Source organism: Monodelphis domestica, chromosome 3 (assembly GCF_027887165.1).
Source record: "Monodelphis domestica isolate mMonDom1 chromosome 3, mMonDom1.pri, whole genome shotgun sequence".
In the NCBI taxonomy this organism is placed as follows: domain Eukaryota; kingdom Metazoa; phylum Chordata; class Mammalia; order Didelphimorphia; family Didelphidae; genus Monodelphis; species Monodelphis domestica.
In genome coordinates this window covers 55613593-55639587 of record NC_077229.1, presented here as the reverse complement: position 1 = coordinate 55639587, position 25995 = coordinate 55613593, and the positions used below count along the sequence as shown (strand labels likewise).

Below are 25995 nucleotides of genomic sequence, written 5' to 3'. Positions count from 1 at the left end.
AACCCTGCCTCAACATCTTCATTAGAATGCTGAATTTGGAATCAAAACAATTGACATTGAATATTTATGTCTGTAATAAAAATAAATTTCAAGTAGTTTGGTGGGAGCACTAGAAACTAGGGGGACCAGGAAAGGACTTATGCCAGTGTCATTTTACATTCTTTATCATAATTGAACCTTGAGATAACCCTGTTATGTAGAAGTTGCTGTTCAGCCATTTTTTTTCAGTCCTATCCAGTTCTTCCTGACCCCACTTGGGGTTTTCTTGGAAAAGATACTGGAATGGTTTGCCATTTTTTTCTCTAACTCTTTTTATAGATGAGGAAACGGAGGCAAATGGGATTAAGTGACTTGCCTGGGACCACACAGCCAGGAAGTGTCCAAGATCAGATTTGAACTCAGGACTCTAGGCTCTGCACTCTATCCACTGTACCACCTAGCTGCCTGTGAGGTAGATACTATAAGGATTATGGTCTCCATTTTGCAGATGAGGAAATTGAAATTGGTTAAGAGATTTGCCTGTGGGGGATAGCTCAGTGAATTGAGAGCCAGGCCTATAGATGGGAGGTTCTGGGTTTAAATCTGGTCTCAGATACTTCCTAGTTGTGTGACCTTGGGCAAATCACTTAACTCCCTCTTGAGTAGTCCTTACTGCTCTTCTGCCTTAGAACCAATATACAGTATTGATTTTAGAATGGAAGGTAAGGGTTTAAAAACAGAGAGAGAGAAAGAGAGAGAGGGGGGGGAGAGGGGGAGAGAGAGAGAGAGGGGGGAAGAGAGAGAGAGAGAGAGAGAGAGAGAGAGAGAGAGAGAGAGAGAGAGAGAGAGAGAGAGAGAGAGAGGGAGAGAGGGATAGAGGGAGAGAGAGAAAGGGAGAGAAGAGAGAGAGAGAGAGAGAGAGAGAGAGAGAGAGAGAGAGAGAGAGAGAGAGAGAGAGAGAGAGAGAGAGAGAGAGAGAGAGTGAGAGAGAGATTTGCCTGTGGTCACAGGAAGGTGGGATTTGTACTACAGCTCCAGCACTATTTGTACTTAATCCCTGCTTCTTCCTTCATACCTTGGAGTGTTGCTTTCTATTTCTAAGGGTAATAATAATGATCATTTAATTTAATTAATTTTTTTAAACCCTCACCTTCTATCTTGGAATCAATACTGTGTATATTAGCTCCAAGGCAGAAGAGTGGTAAGGGCTAGGCAATGGGGGTCAAGTGACTTGCCCAGGGTCACACAGTTGGGAAATGTCTGAGGCCACATTTGGACCCAGGACCTCCCATCTTTAGGCCTGGCTCTCCATCCACTGAGCTACCCAGCTGCCCCAATAATAATCATTTTTAAAAGTAGCATAAAAGAACTCTTTAAGATTTGCAAAGCATATTTATTAGCTCACTTGATCTTCATAACAACCCTATGAGGTAGATGATCTTAATATTCCCATTTTACAGATGAAGAAACTGAGCTTGAGATAGGCTAACTTACTTCGTGTCATACCATAAATATCCAAGGCTGGATTTGGAGTTGCTTCTTTCTGTCTCTAAGACACACATTTCAGCCACTGTCCCATCTCATGGTCAGCCCTCGTTCTCTGTCTCTGTGGAGCAGGTAAACATCCTAAAAATGAACTCTCCCTTCCTTGAATGGGGAGACCCAGTCAATGCATTAGGCAAGCTTGGCTGCAAAGGGTTACTCATTGTGTCTAGCCAGGTATTAACTTTATAGGGGAGCAGCCACTGACTGTAGGGTTTTAGCACCCAAAAAATCTCCAGCCAGGGTTATTAGCTCAATTTGAAAAAAAGAGAGGGGCAACGTGGCCTCTTCTGCTCACCATGCGAGGGGTCCTGCTCTCTCGTCACCCATGTGGGCAGGAACCCCCAGATCCCTTTGCCCCAAAGACCATGACCCTGGCGACGAGCCCTGGCTTGTGGGGCCCCTCGGCTGGCCTTTGGTAGATGAGTGATTGCTCAGGAGATACAATTTTCTGCCACAGGAAGGACTGGTCGGGCAGAAGCCTGCTGACGTGGAGCAGCTGCTCAAACAGTCTCAGAGGGAGCTGCTTTGGCTACAGAGACAGCTGGCCTTTGTCTCCACCGGAAGTCCCACCTACCTCCTGCCTCCAAACAGAGTAAGTCCTGGACCATCTGCCTCCAGATCAGACTGCATGGGGTGGGGAAGAAGGGTCGGATTTCTCCCATATATTTTAAGTGCCCAACCAAAGACCTTTTAAAGTCTAAAATTCACATCGCCGCTTAGTGCCCCACGTGTGGATTATCCACTCGCTAGCTTGTTGGTGATACTATTTATTTGAAGAAAGACAAGTTTCCCTTTGCCTCATCAGGTTCTTCTCTCCCTCCCCTTGTTATCATTTCATTTGTGCTCAGTGAATAGACACTCATCTTTAACTTTAGCCTAAGCAAAATATAATTGCAACCATATGTGAATATATTCAGAATTAATTATTGCATTGATTATTAATTATTTCCAAGAATAATTTGTTACATTTAATGTTGATTATAACTTATTAGGACATATTTAATTACTGAGTTATATAATTGGTTGCAAAAAAAGCTTCCTAATAGCTCTGATGCATCAATACCTTCAGGTTCTATCAGTTCGTTGATGTGGGCTGATGATGTCCCTTCACTGATATTCCCCAAGAGTTGCCTGGGTTAAAAAAAATTCATCACTCTATGGGGAGCCTGGTGGAGAACCTCCCCAAATTTAGCCAGGCTGTATTGCTCTTTGGGGGACTAGGTCAGAGCTATGGTTTTTTAAATGTAGAATATTTAATTTTCTACGGATCTAGATGAGCAACTTGTCTGTTATTTATACTCTAGAGAACTGACTCGGGGCTCTGAGACATTAGGGAGATGATTTGCCAAAGTCATACAGCTAGTACACATCAGAGGTTGAACCTAGGTTTTCCTGACTTCTTTTTTTTGTTTGTTTGTTTGTTTTTAAACCCTCACCTTCTGCCTTAGAATCAATACTGTGTATTGGCTCCAAGGCAGAAGAGTGGTAAGGGCTAGGCAATGGGGGTCAAGTGACTTGGCCAGGGTCACACAGCAGTTTTCCTGACTTCTAAGGCTGCCCACTATCCACCATGCCATGTTGCTTCTCAAGGCTACTTTCTGGATGGGCAGAATCTGGAACAGGCATCATTTAAAGCTCCCCCCCCCCCCCGACTGGTGACTCTGTTGGTGGAGATAGTAGTGTTTGTTGTGATGATAACTTGGATTTATTATTTTCATAAAATATTTATATGGTGCTTTCAAAGTTACAAAGAGTTTTATGTTTACTTTCATTTAAACTTTGCTTTTATACCCAAAGAGTCATAAAACTATGTGTATACCCTTTGACCCAGCAATGCCACTATTAGCTTTATTTTCTTTTTTTTAAACCTTTAGCTTTCATCTTAGAATCAATACTGTGTATTGGTTCCAAGTCAGAAGAGCTAAGGACTAGGCCAGGGGGTTAAGTGACTTACCCAGGGTCACAGAGCTGGAAAGTGTCTGAGGCTAGGACCTCTCATCTCTAGGGCTGCCTCTCAATATACTAAGTCACCCAGCTGTCCTCTATTAGTTTTATTTCCTAAGGTGATCAGAAAAAAATGAACAGAACCTCTATGTTCTAAAATACTTATATAGCAGCTCTCTTTGTAGTGGCAAAGAACTGGAAGTCGAGGAGATGCCCATCAATTGGGGAATGGCTAAGCAAGTCGTAACATATGATTGTGATGGAATACTACTGAGTTATAAGAAATGAAGAACAGGTTAATTTTAGAAAAATATGGAAAGGGGGCAGCTGGGTAGCTCAGTAGATTGAGAGTCAGGCCTAGAGACTGGAAGTCTTGGGTTCAAATCTGACCTCAGACACTTCCCAGCTGTGTGACCCTGGGCAAGTCACTTGACCCCCATTACCTAGCCTTTATCACTCTTCTGCCTTGGAGCCAATACACAGTATTGACTCTAAGGCAGAAGGTAAGGGTTTAAAAAACAAAAGAAAAATAAAAATATGGAAAGACCTACCTGATATTCTGAAGACTAAAACTAGCAGAATCAAGAAAGCAAAAAGCACAGCAACAGAAATATTGTGAAAGAATGACTTGTGCAAGTCCACCTCCAAAGAAAGAATTGATAAATAGAAACAAGCAAGACATAATTTTATAAATACATAAATATTTTTGTCAGTGATGCCTTCTCTAGTGCTAGGAGGGAAGGAGATACATGGGAATTTTAATGTAACAAACAAATAAATTAATCAATTAAAAATTTCATCATGATTCTGTGAGGTGGGTACCATATTATTATCCCTATTTTAAATGAGGAAACTAAGGTTCAGAAAAATCTAGTTGTCTGAGCATGGTCTATCACTGGACTGCGTTGACTCACTGAGGAGCACCTGGCCAATCTTGTACTGTACTGTCTGAGAATTCAGAGTTACTTCCATGATATTATGGTTGGTCTGTATGAGGATGTAGGAGGATGAAGAAGCATCATGGTAAGTGCTGGGGATACAAATAGGAAACTAGGACAGTCCTTGCTATCAAGGAACTAATTCTAATGGAGAAAATAATACATATAATGGAAAATTTCATCTGCAAGTCAGATGAAAAGACCCAGGTGATGAGCAGGATATTAATGAGTCATCAGGCATTTATTAAGCACCTAATATTTTCTGGATGACCCAGTGGATAGAGTTCTGGGCCAAGTGTCAGGAAGACTCCTCTTCCTGAATTCAGATCTTGCTTCAGACACTTTCTAGCTGTGTGATTCTGGGCAAGTGACTTAACCCTATTTGCCTCAGTTTCTTCATCTGTAAAATGAGCAAGAGAAGTAATTCTCTTTGGGGTCACAGAGAAGTGGACAGTATTGAGATGAGTGAACAAATGTGCCAGGCACTTTGCCTTATCAAAGGCTGACTGTGTATGATTTTAGATCTTTGTTATGTAGAATTAGAAAGAGTTAAAAAGCCTAAGTAAGTCCCAGCCCCTACCCTCATTGGACTTACAGTCTAGTAGATCCTTGAATGCTTGAACAAGCATGCATTGGGTAGTTTCTATGTTCTGATTACTATGCTGAGGATTGTAGGTACAAATACAAGGCAAGACAGTTCTTCCCTTAATAAGCTTACATTTTAATGGGGAGAAAACCAGATATTAGAGGAATATGAACTTTACTCAGTAGGTAGCAGGAAGCCATGAAGATTTGTAGGTAGATTCATGGAATAATAAGGTTTATGCCTACAAGAAAATATTCTGATATGAATTTGAAGGATGTTTTGAAGACAGAGAGCTAAGAGACTGGAAAACCCATTAGGAAGCTTGATCTGTGGTGTACTAGGATGCTGGTGGTGGGAATAGAGAGGAGGGGATAGATAGAAGATCTTCAAGAATTGGAATTAATAGGATTTGATAACTTACTGAATGCAAGAAGTTACGGGGAAGGAAACATGAAACATAACCTTGAGGTTATGCTGAGTTTGGAGGAAGTAGGATGTGAAAGGATGTAGAAGAGATACTATGTATGGGTTCCAAGGCAGAAGAGCAGTAAGGACCAGGCAATTGGGCTTAAGTATTGCTTAGGATCACACAAGTAGGAAGCATCTGAGATCAGATTTGAATCCAGGACCTCCCATCTCTAGGTCTGGCTCCCTATCCACTGAACTACCTAGTTTTTCTTGAGCACTGTAATTTTAAATAAACTTGAAAGAGTAGGCTGGGGCCAAATATAATGCCAACCTGAGGCATCTACATTTTATCCTGGAGGTAACAAAAAGTAACTAATAATTTTTGAGTGAGGGGGAAAATGACTGAATGGATGCTTTTAGATGAGTTATATGTACTTAGCACAGTGCCTGGTATATAGTAGGTATTTAATAAATGCTTATTCACTAAGAATTGTGCTTTGTAAAAGTCTGGAGGCAAGCTCCTTTAAATACTACAATTACTACCAATAATAATGATAATAACTCACTTTTGCATAGCACTTTAAGATTTACAAAATGCTTTACAGACATTTCATTTAAACCTCATGAAAACCCATGTGTATTGCTGTTGAGTCATTTAGGTCATGTCTTAACTCTTCATGACCCCTTTTGTGGTTTTCTTGGCAAATATCCTAGAGTGGTTTTCCATTTCCTTTTCCAGCTTTTTTTATAGATGAGGAAACTGAGGGAAATTAGATTAAATGACTTGCTGGGGGTTACATAGCTACTAAGTGTCTAAGGATGGATTTGAACTTAGGTCTTTCTGACTCCAGTCCCAGTGCTCTAATTACTGGGCCACCTAGCTACTCTAGAACTCTATGTAGGTGATACATTGTCATCCCTATTTTATGGAAGTGGAAACCAACAGATGTGTCTTTATGCATTCTACAGTCTAGCCAAACTGCCCTACTTCCCTTAAATACTGACATTTCATCTCCCCCTTACAAAATTTTGTAAAGGCTGCTCCTCATGCCTTGAAAGCACCTCCTCCTCACATATGAGGAAACTGAGGCAAACAGGGTTAAGTGTCTTGCCCAGAGTCACATAGCTAGTAAGTGTCTAAGGTGTCACATTTGAACTCAAGGTCCTAACTCCAGACCCAGCATTCTATCCACTCTACCACCTAGCTGTTTTTTGGGAACGTGGTTGTTAAATATTTATAGCATAACTCTGACAGCTTCCTACATGAAGTCTTTCCTGACTTCCCCTTGCCACCTCAATTGCAAGTACCTCCCTAATCCAAAATTACCTTTTATTTACTTTGTATAGTTTTAAAACATTTTATATTATTCCTTGAATTTCAACATCAAAAAGAGAGCTTCATATCCATAGCAGAACACACAAAGGATTGCATATAAAATCTCTACTTTATTCTTTTTTAAAAGTATGCCATTTAAAAATTTAATTTAAATATTTTTAATTTCTAAAAAGCATATATATATACACACACACCACTAATGACTTTTTAAAATTACAATTTAAAGTTGCCCTTATTGTCTGTGCTTCCTTCTGCTATCTTCTTTGTGTTTAAAAATGTTTCAGCAGCTCTCTTCCATCTGTATTATTCACTTCCACCTCCCTGACACTTTATTTATCTTTTGTACTTATTTATACACATGCATGTTGTTTCTCATGGTGGAATATAAGCTCCCTGAGGGCAAGACTGCTTAATTTTTCCACTTGAATCCCTAGGAGCTAGCTCAATGCTATCACAATTGCTAAACACATTTAGTAAATGTTTGTTGACTGCTTAATTGCCTTTGGTCCCATAGCTAATAAATATTACAGGTGGGGTTAAAAATATAGGTCTTTCTGCTTCCAAGTCCAGCACTCTTTCTGCCACGTCACATGACCTTTCTCTTTGTCCTGCTGTCTCCCCAAAGTTCAAGACTGTTGTAAGACAGAAGAAAATACTAAAATTTGTCTTACCTTCAGAATACTATTGCTTCAAGGTCATGGTTGGTGCTTCCCTTGTTCACATTTCCCAATGGAAATGGTCCAGTTTTCTCGTTGTGTGGCATTGGAAAACTCCAGTTCTTTGAATGGTAATTATGCAACTTTGCAGCTGGTGCATATTTGACATCTGGCAAGATTCATCACATCCAGGGCTAGATAAACAAATGGTGAATTATTTATAGGATTCTTTAATAGCTGAATAGCCCAAGTTAATAGCAATGCCTCTGTGTGGGTTATTTCTCTTGTCAGGAGATTATAAAGAACATACAATAAGCACCCAAAGAGTTTATTTTTTGTTTCTAAACTGAAGTTGCCCTCTTTAGGGAAAGCTCATCCTTTCAGAACCTGGTGACTCTTTCCAAATGTTTTGAATATGTTCTAGTCTTATAGGGTCATGGATTTAGAGTTGGAAGGAATCTGAGATTTTCTAGTCCAACCCTTTGATTTTCCTTATCGATAAGAGCCATAACATTGAGATATCAAGTGACAACATGGGAATTTGAGCCCGAGTCCTCTACTTTTAGACCCCCCAGTGCTGTTACTACTGTATCATTACTCCTTCCCAACAATATTAAACATTTATTAAGCATCCAGGCACAGTGCAAAACTCTGGGGATCCAAAGGGAGGCAGAAGATGATTCCTACTCTCAAGGAGCTCACTGTCTAATGGGAAAGACCATATGCAAACAAGGATGTACAAACAAGGGAAATACAGGCTAAATTCGACATAATCAACAGGGAAGGAACTAGCAATGAGGGGGGACTGGGAAAGGTTTCTCACAAGAGATGGGATTTTAGCTAAGATCTGAAGGAAGCCAGGAGGCTGAGGTGGAATCCTTCTTAGCAGCTAGAGTATCCTATCTGAATGACTAGCTACTTGAGGAAGTAGTGGTTGTATGAATGTTGTAAAGAATATTGAATTTGAAATCATAAAATCTTGATTGGGTTGTTTCTTCTGCTTCCTGACAAGTTGACTTTGAGCAAGTCACTTTACCCTTTGGGACTTCCATTTTTCTTCTATAAAATGAAAAGAGTAGGCTAGATGATTTCTAGCTCTAAATTCACAATTATAAAAATCACTGGGTAGCTTGATGGTACAGTGGATAGAATATAAGTCCTGAAGTCAGAAAGACTCATCTTCCTGAGTTTAAATCTGGCTTCAATTACTTCCTAGATGTGTGCCATTTAATGCTATTTGCCTCAGTTTCTTCATCTGTAAAATTAATTGGAGCAGGAAATGGCAAATCACTCCACTATCTTTGTCAAGAAAACCTCAAATGGGGTTGCAGAGAATTGAACATAACTGAAACAACAATCATTGTAAATGTGGAAATTTGTGCAAAAAGCTCTGTGATCCTTAAAGCCTAGGAAAAAAGGCTGGTACAGTAGAAGGGACACTGGCTCTGGATTCAGAAGACCTGGTTTCAAATTCAGGTTCTGGGACTGCATGTGTGATCTTCAGCCCTTCAAGACCCCTGGGTCTTGACTTGGTCATTGCTAAAATGGACTGGCCTGGATGGATTCTGATATGCCTTCCAGCTCTTGAGCTATGATCCTAAAAGTAACTAAACCTTCATAATCCTCCACTGTGCTACCATTTACTAGCTGTGAGATGTGCAAGTTATTTCACCTCCAGAGGCCTCAGTTTCCTTATCTGTAAAATAAGGATGGCCTCTGAAGTGCCTTAGATACCATCCCATAAGTCATGTAAGCTCCTTGAGCCCCCCAGACCCCCAGTACCTATTGATTGAATGGATCTGGGTTTCAAATCTCAGCTCTATCACTTTTTTTGGACAAATTCTCTTTAGTGCAATTTTATCCATTGACTTCATTTTAAAGATGGGGAAACTGAGGTCCAAGAAATGAAGTGACTTGTCAAGGTCCCCAGAGGTTGTAAATGATAGAGCTAAGTTTCAAACTCACTTTCTCTGATTCCAATGCTTTCACTCTAGAATTACCTCTGAGTCATCCTATATAGAGCTTGTTTGTGTACAGAGTTGTTTTTATGCTGTCTCCCTCATTAGAATGGAAGCTCTTTGAGGCCAAGGATTCTTGGTCTTTCTTTGTATTCCTAATGCTTAGCATAGGCTCTGGCACTTAGTAAGGACTTGAAACATAATTGTTGGGTCTCCTCATCCATATAAAGAGAGGGTTGCCTCATGGGGCCTCTGAGGTCCCTTTTAACTGTAGAGCTTTGGTCCTGTGTCATCTATTATTAAAATTACTTATTACAATTATAACAATGATAATGATGATTGTTATAATAATTCTCATTAATACAACACTTCAAGGTTTGCAAAAAGGGAGACTTGCTAAGCAATGCAAAAAAAAAGAACGCCTTCTATCCGTAATCTCATTTGATAATGTCTAAAATGCTCCAGAATTGGGACTTTTAGAACCATTTTGTCATTCAGTTGTTTTTCAACCATGTCTGACTCTTTGTGACCCCTTTTGAGGTTTTCTTGGCAAAGGGACTAGAGCAGTTTGCTATTTCCTTCTCCCACTCATTTTTACAGATGAGGAAACTGAGGCAAATAGGGTTAAGTGACTTGCCCAGGGTCACAGCTAGGAAGTATCTGAGACCAGATTTGAACTCTCGAGGAGTCTTCCTGATGCCAAGATTGACTCTCTTTCCACTGTGCCACTTAGCTGCTCCATAGAGTTATGGAATCTTAAAGTTTAAAGGGACCTCCTTGACTATTTGTTCCTACCCTACCTGAAGCAGGAATCCTTTGTATCAGGTAGAAATAATCAAGCCTTGTGAATGATCATGTTGCATCTAGCAAGGAAGCAGGAAAAGCTTGTGAGGAGGGATTAGTGCCCTTTAAAAAAACAAGCTTACTTCTTCATTGCCTGATTTCTCAGAACCTTTGGCTTTGGGCCTGTATCAATCAGCACAGCTGTTGCCATAAATCAATAGCATCTTTGTGAGGAAATCAGGGGCAGAGAGACATTTAAAAAAGCCACACGGTCTTCTTCAAAGAAATGGCCCATTCTTGTGGTGCTAGTGGTAGGAGTGTGGGGGATATATAATTCTGGTTTCTTTCCTCCCCACAGTGATCCAGAGTTACTATAAGGTCACAAGATCATAGATCTGGAGCTGAAAGAAACCTCAGAGGCAATCTTGTTATTTTAAAGATGGGGAAACTGAGGTCCAAGAAATGAAGTAACTTGCCAAGGTCCCCAGAGGTTGTAAATGATAGAGATAGGTTTCAAACTCACTTTCTCTGATCCCAAATCTAGTGTCCCCCCTTTTTTCTGCACAGGTGAGGGTCATTCAATATACGTTTATTATTTAATGTTTATTCAATAAACTCTTATTAAGCATCTACCACATAAAAAGGAGCCTTGCTAAGCACTCAGGAAATGAAAATGGCAATGGTTCTCACTACTATGGGTACCATGATGTTGAATCCAGCCCAAATATACCTGTTTGTCATCCTCAAATCTTGCTCCTATCCTTTCAGAAATCCACCACAAGAGGCTGGCCCAGTTGACACCACAAGGATACTGATAGAACACATATTATATCATTGATGATCATCTGCCTTTGTTCAATGACTTAATGTACCTTTGATGCTCTTCTGCTCTTCTGAGGACAGTCTGCATACCTGCTTTCCTTCATGATTTCTTATTCATTTTATGTGTTACAGACTGCTTACATTCACCGTGAGCCTCTCTGTTGTCCTCTGGGTGGTGCCCATTTTCAATTTTTCAGAGACTATAGTGTGCCAGGATTTCCATCCATATCACCAATACCGGGACTGGGGATATACAGATTAAAAATGATCCAGTTCTTATACTTAATAATAATGACAATAGCTAGCATTTATTAAGCCCTTTAAGGTTTACAAAGCCCTAAAATGTTTTTGTTGTTCCACCATTCAGTCCTAGCTGATTCTGTTATATCTATACAATGACCCTGAGTGATTGGTATTATTAGTATCTTACAGAGAGAAAACTGAAGCCTTCGGAGGTTAAGTATGGATGGCTGTTGCCTTGGGTCACACAGCTAGGAAGTGTTTAGGACAGGGTTCAAACTCAGCTCTTCCTGACTCCAGGGCCAGTGCTCTATTCATCATCTATATTGAGGAGGGTCTACATAGGACATAGGAGATTGGGACTAGACTTGCTATTTCACTGGTATAGGAAGTTCCTTCTACCAATGTAAGCCAATGCCTTTTGGGAAATTTAGGGTTGTAAACAGTTGCATAGAACATGGAGCAGATAAATGATTTGCTTAGGGTGGCATGGCCAGTACATGTCAGAGATGAGCTCTGTCCCCAGGTCTCTTGGTTCTGAATCTTGCTATTTCTTCGCTACACCAAGCTACCTCTTCTGTATAGCACATGCTTGGATAAATATGGTACAAATTGGGCATAAAGGGAGAGGGATGGAGGTCTAAACAGTCTTTAAAAACCCTTCTCTTCCATCTTAGAATTAATACTGTGTATTGGTTCTGAGGCAGAAGTGGGGAAAAGGCTAGGCAATAGAGCTCAAGTGACTTGCTCAGGGTCACATAGGTAGGAAGTATCTGAAATAAGATTTGAACCCAGGACTTCCTGTCTCCAGGCTTGGCTCTCTATTGACTAAGCCAAGGAAACTGACCTTTGCATTAGAAAGGACAGAACAAAATTGTCTTGTAGAGAGATGGTTGAGATAGTATGGTAGCTACGTGGCATAGTGTCCAGAATGCCCAGCCTTATGTCAGGAAGAATCATCTTCCTGAGATCAAATTTGGCCTTAGATACTCACTAGTTGTGTGACATTAAGCAAGTCATTTAATTTTGTTTACCTTGGTTTCCTCATCTGTAAAATGAGAAGGAACTGGCAAGCCACTCCAGTATCTTTTCCAAGAAAACCATCAATGGGGTCCTTAAGAGATATACATGACTGAAATCACTCAACTGATGATGATAAGAGAATGATAAGAGAATATTTTACTGCCTTTGATGAGTTTCAGATCTTCAGGTCTAAACTAATTGATGATAAGAGATGATAAGAGAATATTTTACTGCCTTTGATGAGTTTCAGATCATCAGGTCTAAACTAACTATATCCCAGGTTACCAAAATAACTGGTGGTTGTGAATACTGAGCTAATGTCTTCAGTCTCTGAAGGATCATTGAGACCAAGACGGGTGCTATAGAACTGGAGAACTACTAATGTCCTGATTTTAAAAAAAAGAATGGAGTCATCAAACTATAACCTGACAAGCTTGACTTCATTTCTGGTTAACTTCTCTTTTGTGTTTTATTATTAAAAGAATAGCTACTGAACATCTAGAAAAGGAAGTGATGAGCCCAAAGAGCTGTCCACCATTATCAATTCAAATAAGATTAATTGCATTTCCCTTTGTGGTAGTTCAGGGGAATGACAAATTAGTTTATCTAGTTTAAAAAAAGTTTTTCATGAGATTTTTGTGAAGAAGATGGTAACTGTGGACTAAATGATGACTCATTTATATGGATTTGGAACTGGTTGGATGTCAGGACTTAAAGAGTAGAATGTCAGATCTAGAGCATGAAGGGATTTCTTATGTAAGGCCATCTTGTGTAACCTTTCATTTTACAAATGAAGAAATTGAGGCCTAGGGTAAAGTGATTTGGCCAAGATCATACAGCTAATCATAATGAGAGGTGAGATTTGAAAGTCTTTTGACTCCAACGCCAGTGTTCTTTTCACATTACTCCATCTTTCTCTCTTTGTCTTTCCCTCTGTCACTGGCTCTATCTCTTGCTCTGGCTCCCCCTTTTTCTCTTGCTGTCTTGATCTTCTCTCTATAATTTTTCTCTATATATTTCTCTTTTTCTTTGTCTATCTTACTATCCCTTTCTTTCCCCCATATACACACATGAGATATATGAGTTATGTTTTAATTATATAAGTATATGTATATATGTCCATTTCTTGCTAATAATTTTGGTAGTCCTGTATCTATGGAATGGATACATATCCTATATCTAGATAGGTAATAGATATGGAGATAAATAGATATATTTAGTCAGACAGAGAGAAAGAGACAGATAGGGAGATAGAGAGAAAAAGAGAGAAAGAAAAAGAGAGAAGCAGGGTTAGACAAAGAGATAGAGTAGACAGAATTGGACAAAGAGAGATAAATGATAGATGGATGATAAACAAACAGATATATAAATGAACAAACAATAACAGGTAATCATAGAGATAGAGATAGATAGATTGACAGATAGATAGACAGACCATGTATCTGTCCCTAAGTGGTTTGATGACAACTTAGATGTTTTTCTAATGGAGTGACCCAAGGATATGTATTTGTATTTGACCCTGTGCTATTTAACCATTTCCCCCCAGTAACTTGGATCAATATAGATTGAATAATTATCAATTTTTAGATGACTCATAGTTTGTAGGAAGAACTATAAGAGGTTAGAGAACAGAGTAATGTTCCAAAATAACCTTGACAGGCTAGAATGTTGTGGTAAATACAATAAGAACAAATTTAGTAGTGATAAACTTATAATCTTTAACTTGGGTTCAAAAACATCAGCTTCGCAAATAGAAGATGGGGGAAGTCAGAGTAGGCAGGGAAGTTGTATGAATAGAAAAGATCTGGGACCTTATTGAATCATGAAGTCAAGATACTTCAGCAATGTAAGGTGGCAACCATCTTTGGCATAAGTAAAAGAAGTCAGAAGACAGAAGGTAAAGGTTGAAGAAAGAAAAAATAATAAATTGAATAAAGACAAGTTGGTGGTATAGTAGATAAAGGGCTGCACTTAGAGTCATGAAGAACTGAGTTCAGATTCTAATTCAGATACTTACTTGCTATGTTACCCTTAGCAAATCACCTAACTTCTCTCAGTCTCAATTTGTAAAATGGGGATAATAGCACCTAGCTCTCAGGGTTGTTGTGAAGATCAAATAAGATAACATGTAAAGTATTTTATAAGCCAAGGAAAATTATAAATGTTGGAGGGGATATGGCAAAATTAGGACACATGCATTACTGGTGGAATTGTTAATTGAGTGAATCATTTTAGAGGGCAATTTGGAACTCTGCCCAATGGTAACTATTATCCTTTGATCCAGTTAATTCCATATCCCAAAGAAATAAAAAAAAAGATTGAAAGGATATCTGTAAAAATATTTATAGCAGCCTTTTTTGGTGTGTAAAGAATTGGAAATTGAGGGATGCCCATCAATTAGGGAGTGAATGAACAAATTATAGCATATGATTGGTATAGAAATGATGAGCAAGATTTCAGAAAAAGATCCAGAAAATTCTAAAGGAAGAATGATATCCATCTTGTAAACCTTAAAATTTCTTAGACTTATAAATGTTGGAAAAATTTCCAACATTTATAAGTCTAAGAAATTTTAAGGTTTACAATCTCCTAAAGAACTATTGGAGTCAGAATGAGGATCAAAATTTACCATTTTCACCTTAGTTTATTTGTATTTTTACATTGGGGTTTTGGTTTTATATGAGTATTTTCTCACAACAATGACCAATAAGAAAATGTCCTACATGATCATTTGCTTGCTATCTCCAGAATCGGGGGAGGGTAGGGGAAGGAGGGAGACAATATGGATCTTATAATTTCATAAAACATATGTTGAAAACCATTATTACATGTAATTGGAAAAATAAAATATTATCGGATAAATAAACCTTAAAGGCTCTCTATAAGTGCTAGCTATGGTTATCAACAGTATATTCATTAAATGATGTTTATATATTATATTATAAATAAAATATATTTACTAGTAATAATAAACAGGAAAAGAAAGTCTCAGGGAGGTCTTGGCAGCCCTTCCAATATGTGAAGGGTTGTCATTTGGAAGAAGAGTTAGATTTGATTAGAATAGGTTGATCCATTTGTGGCATCCAATGGATTGGGGTGCCTTGGGAAGCGGTCAGCTCCCCTTCACTAGACATCCTCAAAAAGAGGATGGAGAATTACCAATCAGGGGTGTTACAGTGGAAGGGATTCTGGAATTAATCTAGGGTTAGACTAGGTGATTTCTGAGTTCCTTCTCAGCTTGTAAGTCCATGAAAATAATTCAGAGAGGATGATAAGTAGAAGGGAATCTGGTTGCAGAGGGTTGGATCAGATCTCCTGGGCAGGCCATTTGATTTCTAATTTTCTGAGTATTCTACTGGGGAGTCAGACTATTATTCTAGTCCCAACTACACTACTAACTGACTTGATAATGGGACACAAATCAAGTCATTTAGCCTCTTTGAACCTCAGTTTCCTCATTTTTGTGTCAGTCTCTGACGTAAATATGGCAACTTTCCTGCTTACCTTCTTGATTGAGTTTGCTAAATCATTCCTACTCTCTGAGCCTCAAGTCACTCCCCTGTCAAATGAAGGGGTGGGGGCGGGGGAGGCAAGATGAGCTCTAACATCCATTCTAGATTAAACCTTAGAGGACAACTACCCTGTGGCACCACCTCAAATATTCCCCAGTCTTGTCTTCAAATTCAGACTGCCTGCCTGCATTCTGGGAGCAAGGAGGGAGCCTTGGCTTGTGAAATGCTTCTTTAAGTCCAGTTCCAGGGTGATGGATAAGCTGTGCTTGGAGAGAATCTTCTTTCTTGTTTTTATCTTCTAGTTCATACTAGCTAATTGAGGGTAATCATTGATACAATGATGGCTGGATAGGTGTGGTCAGTAATTCTTGTGCAAGCTCATTGTGTTTTCCAAAGTATCCAGAATAAGACAGGGAAGCAATAGCAGAGTCTCCTTGTGTGGTATTTTCCCTCCTCCCACCCTGCTTCCCCCCTTCCCCCCCCCCCCACTTCCCAGCCCTGGAACATAACTAAGGCTTCCCTTAACCCACCTCTCTTATCAGATGGGCAATTACCTTTGAATAGTTTCTCTTGGAGCCCCAGCCAGGGCATATAAGCACTCTAGGGCTTCTCCTGTGGCCATCTTTTAGATTAGTTAAACAAATGACTTTAAATAACAGCTAAAGAGATTGTACTACGAGGAAATGAGGGAAAGGGACCTGTGTCCACGTGTTTCATTATTTGGGACTCTTCTTAACCATCCCTCTTCCCATCTTCTAAACCATCCCTCAGGCTACCTTTTCCCAGTTACTAGAGAGCTGGGACCAGAACCTGAACTTTTGGGGCTGGTAGATGGAGTTCCACCCATGGGTGTCTATTTGTATCTGTCTTTTTTTCCCATACACATATGTTTTCACACACATATACATGATAGGACCCTGTAGATTATATGTATGCACGCATACACACACACACACACACACATACAGTATGATTATATAGCCAGGGCTAGAGGGAGGGGGAGTGAGAGAGTGAGGACAGTGACAGCTTGGATGATCCAAGTAATCTCTTAATTCCTCGGGCGTTTGTGTATTTCATTTTTCTATTGTATGGAGTGGGGCAGAGGAATGGTGAGGGGCGAGCAGAATGAGGGCTCAGCAGTGGCCAGCGACTGACTCTTTGCAGTCCAGTCCCCATCCCCTGGAGGGAAAATCCTGGGATGTTTTTACATATGAGTCCAAAAGTGATAGGACCATCCCCACACTCTTCTCTCCTCTCCAAAGCATCTCCTCCCCCAGCTCCAGACCTTGTAAGAGAGCCCTCCATGGCTAAAAGCTGCCCGCCTCTTTTATGTCCCTGTCCCAACTTGGTCAGAGTGGGGGAGAAGGGGATAGCCATCTTTGTGTGTGTGTGTGTGTGTGTGTGTGTGTGTCTGTATGAATGTGTGCGTGCGTGTCCCTGTCCTTGTGTGTGTATGCGAGCGTCTGAACACTGCCATCTCATAGGCTTAGCTTCCTGCTGCATGGCTGATGATGCTCTCTCTCTCTCTCTCTCTCTCTCTCTCTCTCTCTCTCTCTCTCTCTCTCTCTCTCTCTCTCTCTCTCTCTCTCTCTCTCTCTCTCTGTTTGCCTGCAGATAGCTAATGAATCATTTCTACCTTCATCTAAGCAGGGCAAGCACACAAATGTGGGGCTGCTAGGGGCGACTGCTGCCGCTGCCTCCATCGCCTGATGGTGTTGCTTCTGCCCTCTTGACACCCCTCCCTTCCTCTCTCCCTCTTGGGTTCTTCCCCCCCCACCCCCCTTCTTCCTCTCTCTCTCTCTGTCTCTCTCCCCCTCCTTCTCTCTCTCCTCTCTCTCTCTCTCTCTCTCTCTCTCTCTCTCTCTCTCTCTCTCTCTCTCTCTCTCTCTCTCTCTCTCTCTAGCTCTCTCTCGCTCTCGCCCTCTCGCTCTCTCTCCCCCCAGTTTGTAATCTGACACAGTAGACTGCAGTTGTGTCAGCAGCCGGCTGCCGGAGAGCCTGAGAAGCACTCAATTCCAAGGTACGCTGAGATTTCTTTTCCTCCTAAAAATAGCTTTGACCATCTTCCATCACCTTCTAGCATACCAGAAGAAGGGGGAAAGAAAAAGCTGCAGTAAGGAGAGCCATATTTTCGGGGTTGGGACTCTCAGGCCAGAAAGATAAAGTTTAGCCTGCAGTCCTTTGCAAATGTCCTTCAATGAGGGATTCAGGTAGCTGTCCAAAAGGAGGGATGGGCTGGTTGGCTGCCTAGTTGGCTGGCTGTGGGATGCAGGAGACAGGAGATACCTCAAGCCATTAAAATGGGGTATGGCTAATTCCCCTTGGACTGCTGGTTGTGTTTTGCTTGTTTGGCTGGTTTCTTTTACATTAAGTCTTGCTGCTTTCCTAGGAGAGGGCTGACAGGTTTCTCAGGGTTGGGCTTGGGGATGGTGGTCTGGTTTTATTGGCATTGCTTTAGCTTTTCTGTTCCTTTGCTCCTCTGGGCAAAGTTAGTCACCATCCTGGATGATGGTCCTTCCCCAGCCCCCAGGTTGGGTAAAAGGAAGAGAAAGCCAAAAGGCTTCAGAGGTTGGCATCCCAGTGTCAGAGATACATCAGTCCTGCTGGGGTCGGTCAGTGGTCCAGGGCAGTGCACTAGGTGCATGGTATTATTCCAGGCCCATTTCTGATTGAAAAGATATTGAGCAAAAGGCTCATTCCATGCAGAACGTCCCTCAGAGAGCAAGTTGAATAATTCATCTGTCAAGACAGATGTTCCCCAGGCGTGGGTGCGTGGGCTGCTGGCCAAAGAGCCCGTGTGTGATCAGAATGCTTTACTCGGTTTCACCTGGAAATGCAAACGTCCCTGGTAGGGGCAGGGTGGGGAGGGGAATGGCAGAATCTCCGAGCCTGGCCAGGCTTTGAAGTAAGTTGTGGCTGAATGGAGGGAGCGAGCAGAGGGGTGGTCTGTTCGGTGCCTGTCTCCAAAGTGGTTTGCTTCCTGCCACGGGATTCCAAGAGCAGCCATTCCACGAAGATAGGTAGGAAACATACAGGAAAAGGCCATTCGGTTATTATGCCTTTTCTCAAAGAATTAAATCCTAGCTCGTCTGAGAGCTGGCAGAGTTGGGCAAGGGGGGAGGAATGATGTGGACCAGCTCGGGGGAATCGTTCATCACCCTGCCTTGTCACACCTGGAAGCCGGGGTGGGGGTTGGGGGGGCCCAGGAAGCAGTGATTTCTCAGGAAGAGTTAAAAGCATGTGTTAAAGACCCTGGAGCTATTCCAGTGACCTCTAGCACATCTCCATCCCCACTTCCTGGCAATCACGGAGGGATTGGGGTGGGGGAGGCAGGAAGAGATGGAGAGGCTGCCACTAAGGGAGGGGAAAATCACTGCTCTAAGGGAAGAAGAAAGAGCAAAGCAGGGAAAACAGTAGAAGGAAAAAGAGGCAAGAGAAAGAAATCTCTTACAAATGGGAAATAAGACGGGAGACAATATCATGTGAGAACCAGGACTGCTAACAGTAGCAATAACTTTCTCTTATGTCTGATACCTGGAAAGTTCCCCCTCCCCCCAGCCAGCACTAGTGATTCATGTGTATTGGATGCAGTGTGTGTGTGTTTACTTTTGAATTGTATATGTATAATGTGTAAATATCATATATGCATGTGTGACATATATGTAGCATTAGGTATATGTATGCATTCATGCAGTTGGGGTATATGGATGAGGGAGAGTGGTTTGGGTTACATGGTACGTTGGAGCTGTATATGTATGTTGTGTATTTATTGTGTACATGTATGTTCTCATGTATGTGGCATATCTGTGGAGGTGTATTCTATGTGAAAGTTGATTATACATGCCAGTATGTGAGATGTGAGTTATTGTGCTGTGTATGGGACACGATATGTGCTTATTCTGTGTAAATAGCATGTTATAGCACATTTTTCATGTGCATTGTGTGTAAATGATGTGTAGATGGTAGGAGGAGTTGGTCTATTCAAGGGTGTGGCACACAAGGTTTATTTGATATGTGATACATGTCACATGTATCCACACATGGTGCACATTACATGCATCTCCATATATATTGATGTGATGTTGGCATGTAGGATCTGTAGTGGTATATAAACATGTGTATTAAGTATTTATATGCTTCCCCTGACATATGAGCATGCGATATATATGTGGGTGAAATAGATGTCTATCATGTGAATATATGTGTATATATGTGCATACACATATACATATGTAGTTAGCACACGTGTGTGCATTTAGCAGGATAGACATATTAAACTGGCTTTCCCCCTTAAGTTGACCTGGATTCACCCTGAAAAAGATCCCCAGCCCTCACCCCAACATTCCCCCCAGGCTTGCTGAGCTCGAATGCTATTAGTTTCCTTTTGTGTTCCGGTGACCCTCGTGCAATAAAGGCATAGAGTACTGGCAAAGGTGTGTTGAATGGAGAGGATGTCCTGCCTCTCTGTGAGGATGGGGCACAGTCTCTGCCCTGGGTCTCCAGTAGGTTCCAATTCCTTTTACCTCGTGCTGAGGCTGATTGGCTCCCTTCCCCTGGCTGGGGCAGCCTGGAGGGAGGCAGACAGAAAGACTTAAGGATTCTCACTGCATGGCCATATGGTATTTTGCCCAGGACATAGAGAAAAGCATTTTGAGGCTATTTAGGGGGAAATGTTTAGCAGATGATTTCTGAATCTCTTTTCTTCTACCAGCTCCTTCTTAAAAAAAAAAAAAACAAATAAATAAAAAAAACAGCCACAAATTCAGTCCATAAACTGTTGACAGTGTTTACTTGTCTAGAAAACCAAGATGTTATTCAAGTCTGAGGGGCTGTGTATGTCCAAAGACGTGTCTATCCCAACTTGGAGGCATGAGGTCCAGAGGATTTGAGTCACTCCCTCCTGGCTGTCCAAAATGCCCAACTAGTCAAGCTGGTCCTTGGAGTCCTGATTTCATTGTGGCTTTGTTTACTGTTCTGTAGGCTTAGGACAAAGGTGGAGGATGTTGACTGGAGGTTAGTGCTTTGCCCCTGGGGAGTGTCCATGAGATAGCAGAAGGATCACAAGGGGCTAGAGCTAAGTTGCCTATGGCAGAAACCTTATTGGTATCTGGAGATAGCCAAATGATTTGCCCAAGAGCATGGAGCTAGAGGCAGAACTAGGGAAGCCAGCACTGGATTCAAGATCTTCCTTGCTGATCCTTCCCTCATGGGAGCAGGAAATCTGATTATTTCTAGAATTTATAAATATGAATTAGCCCTTGGGGAAGCCAGATACCATGGTGGATAGGGTGCCAGGCCAGAGTGGAAGGACTTGAGTTCAAATCTGGTCTCAAGCATTTCCTAGTTGTGTAAAAGTGGGAAAGCCCCTTAACTCTATTTGCCTAGCTATTTCTGCTCTTCTACCTTAGAACTGATACTAAGACAAAAGATAAGGGTTATTAAAATACACACAGACACATACACACAAGTTCTTGCCCCAAAAGTACGTTGAGCTCCTCTTTAAAGCTCCTTTTAAAGACTAGAAATTAACATTACTAGACTCCCTCTAAAGACTAGAAATGAATATGAATTAAAATGAATAAATGCTATTAAAATGGTCAAGTTAAATATTATCTGCAAAGTACTAAGCACAGTACCTGGCATATAGTAGGTACTATATAAATACTAGTTGTATTAATAAACATAATAACAATTTGGATGTAAAATAGTACCCATTTGTTGTTTTTTCTAAAGAAACTTGAAAATTATGGAAGAATCACTATGGAAAGGAGCAGCAAGATGTCCAAGTGTTCTGTGTTCAAATCATGAACTCACTGCTTGCTACCTATGTGATCCTGGGAAAGCCTTTCCCCCTCTGGATGTCAGGTTCATTCTCCATAAAATGAAAAGATGAGAATAGATGATTTCCAAGGAGTAACTGTCAATCTTCTAAGAGGTGGACAGACCCCATGAAAAGTAAAGAGACTGGAGAAGAGCCTAGTGTTTTCCTACAGAAAAGTGTGATTATTGTCCAAGGTCTGACAGCAAATAAGAGTTCCCTCAGGTTGTGGGTTGATTTGTATGGCAATGTGTCTTCTTTGGAGTTTTCTGGAGGATTCGAAACTCCCAAAGTCAAATTCATTTAAAGAAATCAGGAACATTCTCTAGACTCACTTTGTCATTAGAACATTCTAATTTTTCATTCATGAAGTTGGTCAAACCTTAAGATAGTATCATTCCAGCACTGCCTATTTAATTCTGTTCAACAAGTATTTAGTCATTCAATCAAACAAAAAACAAACATTTATATTAAATCTTTAATATGAGCCAGGAATTGTGGTAGGTCCTGGGGATAGAAAGTCACAAGTGAAACTGTTCCTGCCCTCAAAGAGATTGCATTTTATACGGAGACAACAGGTAGACACATAAATTCATGAAGTTCTATTATATGCTAGGAATATAAAGACAAAATCTAGATAGAAACTCCAGACCACTGCCTGCCTCCATTTCCCCAAAGAATTTAAACTTAACTGAGCTTACACTAGTGCTATTAGTCCTAAATACCCAGACCGAACTTGAAGGGACGTACTCTTCTTTACACAGATTACTTCCTTTTTCCATTCAAAAGACCATTTTCACATAGATATGCCCACTAAAGGACAGAAAGGAAGAGGGGGCCTTACCTTGTTCTGGCCTGCTGGTCTCTGGAAATTCAACACTTTCTCCATTTTTCCATAAGGAGTAGATTGTTAACAAATATTTATTAAATACCTACTTATTAAGTGACTACTATATGCAAGAGAGAGGCATCCAGATGTGGTTAGAACATCTCATTCCAGCAGAACTCGGGACTCCCAGAACAGAACTCCCAGAACTCGGGAAGACCCAAGTTCAAATCTAATGTCAGTCACTTACTAGCTGTGTGACCTCTGTGACTGTTACCCACAATCCACTGGAAAAGGAAATGGCAAACCACTCCAGTATTTTGGCCAAGAAAATCCCATAGACAGTATTGGTGGGTTATGGTCCACAGGATCATGAGAAGTTGGACATGATTGAACAACAGTGTGCAAAAATCTATCCCAGATGTTGACAAAACAAAGATCAAATTGAAAATCAGTTTCTATAATTAGAGAGCTCATATTTTAATGGGGCTAGGGATAAATAGTCACAAGTATAAATTCAAAGAGTATCCAAAGTAATAAAAAAGAAATTGAGAGGTGCTCCGTACCTGGGAGGAGCCTCCTCTGGGTTGGTGGGAGTAAATGAGAAAAAAGGCTCTTTTAGGAGCTAACACCTGGTCTGTGTTTTAAAGCAAGAGTTCTTACCCCAGGGTGCTTAAGTGGGTGAACTGGATTTTTATAAAAGTAATAATTATCATTCATTGTAACTGGTTGCTTTGTACTCCTATATATTTTATTTTATGCATTAAAAAGTGATTTTGAGGGGTATATAGGCTCCCCCAAACTGCCTGCCAAAGTGGTCCAGGATAAAAAAAAGAGCAGAAAGTTCTGCTTCAAAAGAAGACAATGATATAATGAAGATGATGTGTGGTATTAGGGAGGGTGGAGACCTGGCTTCAGAATCCAAGAAGCTGCTTCCAAATCCCACTTAGTATCTGTGATATAAAATATCTGAACCACAGTTTCCTGGTTTGTAAAATGAGGTGGTTGGACTAGCTGGCCTCAAAGTTCCCATCCAGTTCTAAAATCAAGAGGGAGCATATTCTAGATGTGGGATTCCACTAGTACAGTGGTTTTTGTTCTGCTAACTCCTTTACACAAAAACAAATGTGTCACGAACTCCCAGGGTCATTTAATATATTGCTCATAATGTTATCTTAGATTTATTAAGTACTCATAAAATCATAACTTTCCCCCTCAAAAGCTCTAAATTAAAATGCACCTTGTAAAATTATGAAATATAAAATTGTTTTCTACTAATAATTATGAAAATTCTAAATCTTCAATTATAAAATGATTGTGATTATTTTTATAATTGGGGGAGAGTCTATAAGAATGAGAAGAAGTAATCCAGGAAATCCTCTATTATCCATACGACTTCAACTTAAATTTTTTTATTTTGCAAATTTCATTGAATGTAAGCATCATTTAAAAAATCCTTACCTTCCATCTTGGAATTAATACCAAGTATTGGTTCTAAGGCAGTAGAGTGGTAAGGGCTAGGCAATGGATTAAGTGACTTGCCCAGGGTCAAATAGTTAGGAAGTGTCTGAGGCCACAGTTGAACTCAGGACCTTTCCTCTACAGGCCTGGCTCTCTATACACTGAGCCACCTAGCTGCCCCATAAGCATCATTTCTAATTAAATAAATTACAACTCAGAAGATGTTTAACATAATGTAATAATAGTATGTAAACTTCTTCTATGTTGGACTTTTTTATTTGAACAAAGGCTTAACAATATTGGGTCAACACTAGATAAGTGCAGTCTTAGATCTTGTCTGCCTTGAGTTTATTTCTATATCTTGGTTTAATACAAAAAAAAGTGCTTGATCACACAAATATATGATAGGAATAGTAGGAGAATTTTACACTCTCTCTTTGATAAGAGTTATAAATTCATCTAAAATCTTTTTATCTACCTAGATGATTGTCAAAAATGCATGGAAAAGATTTACTTTTCTGCTGACTAATGGCAAGTACTATTTTAAATATATTTAAATTTAATATCACTTCATCTTTAACAATGTTTAGATATAAACTAACCTTTTGCAAAGAAAGAATCTCTCTAAGCATGATGTTCCTCCCTTCTACCACTGGCATACCAGATACACTCTCTTAAAAACTCAAGAGTTTTAAAGCTAGACATCATAGACACCAAGGCCATTCACTGCATCTTGGGCCATCACCAATCATCTGACATTGGCCTTGCCACTGGTGTCCTGAAAACTGGGAGAGAAGATAATATCAAGGAGTAGGGGATCAACAGTGTCAAAGGCTGCAGAGAGACCAGGGAGGATGAGGATTAAGAAAAGACATTTGACCTCATCAATTAAGACATCTTCGGTAATTTTGTAGAAGAATAATTTTGGTGGGATGAGAAATTTGGAAGTAATGTTGTCAGGAGAGGAAGTGAAGATGTCTATTGCAGACCTTTTCAAGGAGATTGGCCAATGAGGGTGAGAAGAGATATAGGAGAATAGTCAGTGGGAAAGGAAGGATAAAATGAGGATTTTTTTGAGGATGGAGGATATGTCTGTAGACATGAGCAAGGAACCAATATATTATATTAACATATTTTGTTGTTGATTAGTTGTTTTCAGTCATATTTGACTCTACACAACACCTTTTGGGGTTTTCATGGCAAAGGTAAAAGTGGGTTGTTATTTCCTTCTCTGGCTTGTTTTACAGATGAGGAAATTGAAGCAAACAAAGTCAAGTGGGTGGAAAGGAAAACTGAAGCAGAGAGTCCAAAACTTGCTTCAGTTTTCCTTTCCATAAGTGACTTGCCCAGCTAGTATGTGCTGGAGGCTAGATTTGAACTCAGACCTTCCTGATTCTAGGCCCATACTCTATCCACTGTGTCACCTAGATGGCATAGATAACACATTTAGAGACCTCAGGTTAAGAGCCTTTGGATTTCCCAAACTCTTAGGGTTGCCCCAACCTTTAATCTCAGAATACTTATTTGTGTTGTATTTGGGATGGAAAGTTCATGAAATATAAGAGAATGAGTAAATTTGGCCAAAGTGAGGCTACAGAGAAACTATTACTTTTATCTAGATAGGAAAGAAAAGACTAGGGGGAAGTGCCCCTAAATTTATTGACTTACAGAAAGAGGGACGCTGTAATAAATGTTTGTCTATTGATTTGTGACCTTAGGCAAGTCATTTAGCTTGGGTTTCCTCATTTATAAAACAAAGGGCTTGGACTTGAGGGCTTCTGAGATCTATTTCAGCCTTAGCTTTATGAAATATTTACTGAGAACCTGTATAAGCCTTGTCCAGGGTGCTGAGGAACATAGACTGTACTTCCTGCCTTCCAAAACTTGGAGAATAGTTGGAAAACAAGGCATAGCATAGAGAGAATATTGGCTTATAGTCAAAAAGACCTGGGTCCAAACCCCACCACTGACACTTATTAGCTATGTGACCCTGGGGAAATTACTAAATCTGTCTGTTCCCCAGTTTCTTCTTCTATTAAAAAAAGAGGGGGTTGGACAATATAGACTCTAAGATCCCTTCCGGTCCCATCTATGAGCCTGTGTACATACACACATGAAAAGTTAATAATACAAAGTGCCCCCAGGAGTGGTGCCAGTAAT

At 40.4% G+C, this 25995-nt stretch overlaps 1 protein-coding gene across 3 annotated transcripts in view; it reads left to right on the top strand.

Annotated features, from left to right (window-relative positions):
• Window positions 1-25995, top strand: part of RIMBP2 (RIMS binding protein 2) — a 576724-nt gene that overhangs the window by 59275 nt on the left and 491454 nt on the right. Inside the window, exon 5 of one of the 3 annotated variants that reach the window (XM_056821917.1) lies at window positions 1982-2116. In XM_056821917.1, the coding sequence (XP_056677895.1) occupies window positions 1982-2116 (135 nt within the window). Of the gene's footprint in view, window positions 1-1981; window positions 2117-17619; window positions 17751-17814; window positions 17844-25995 lie in introns of those variants that run through there. The other 2 variants (XM_056821914.1, XM_056821916.1) reach the window with 2 other exon arrangements.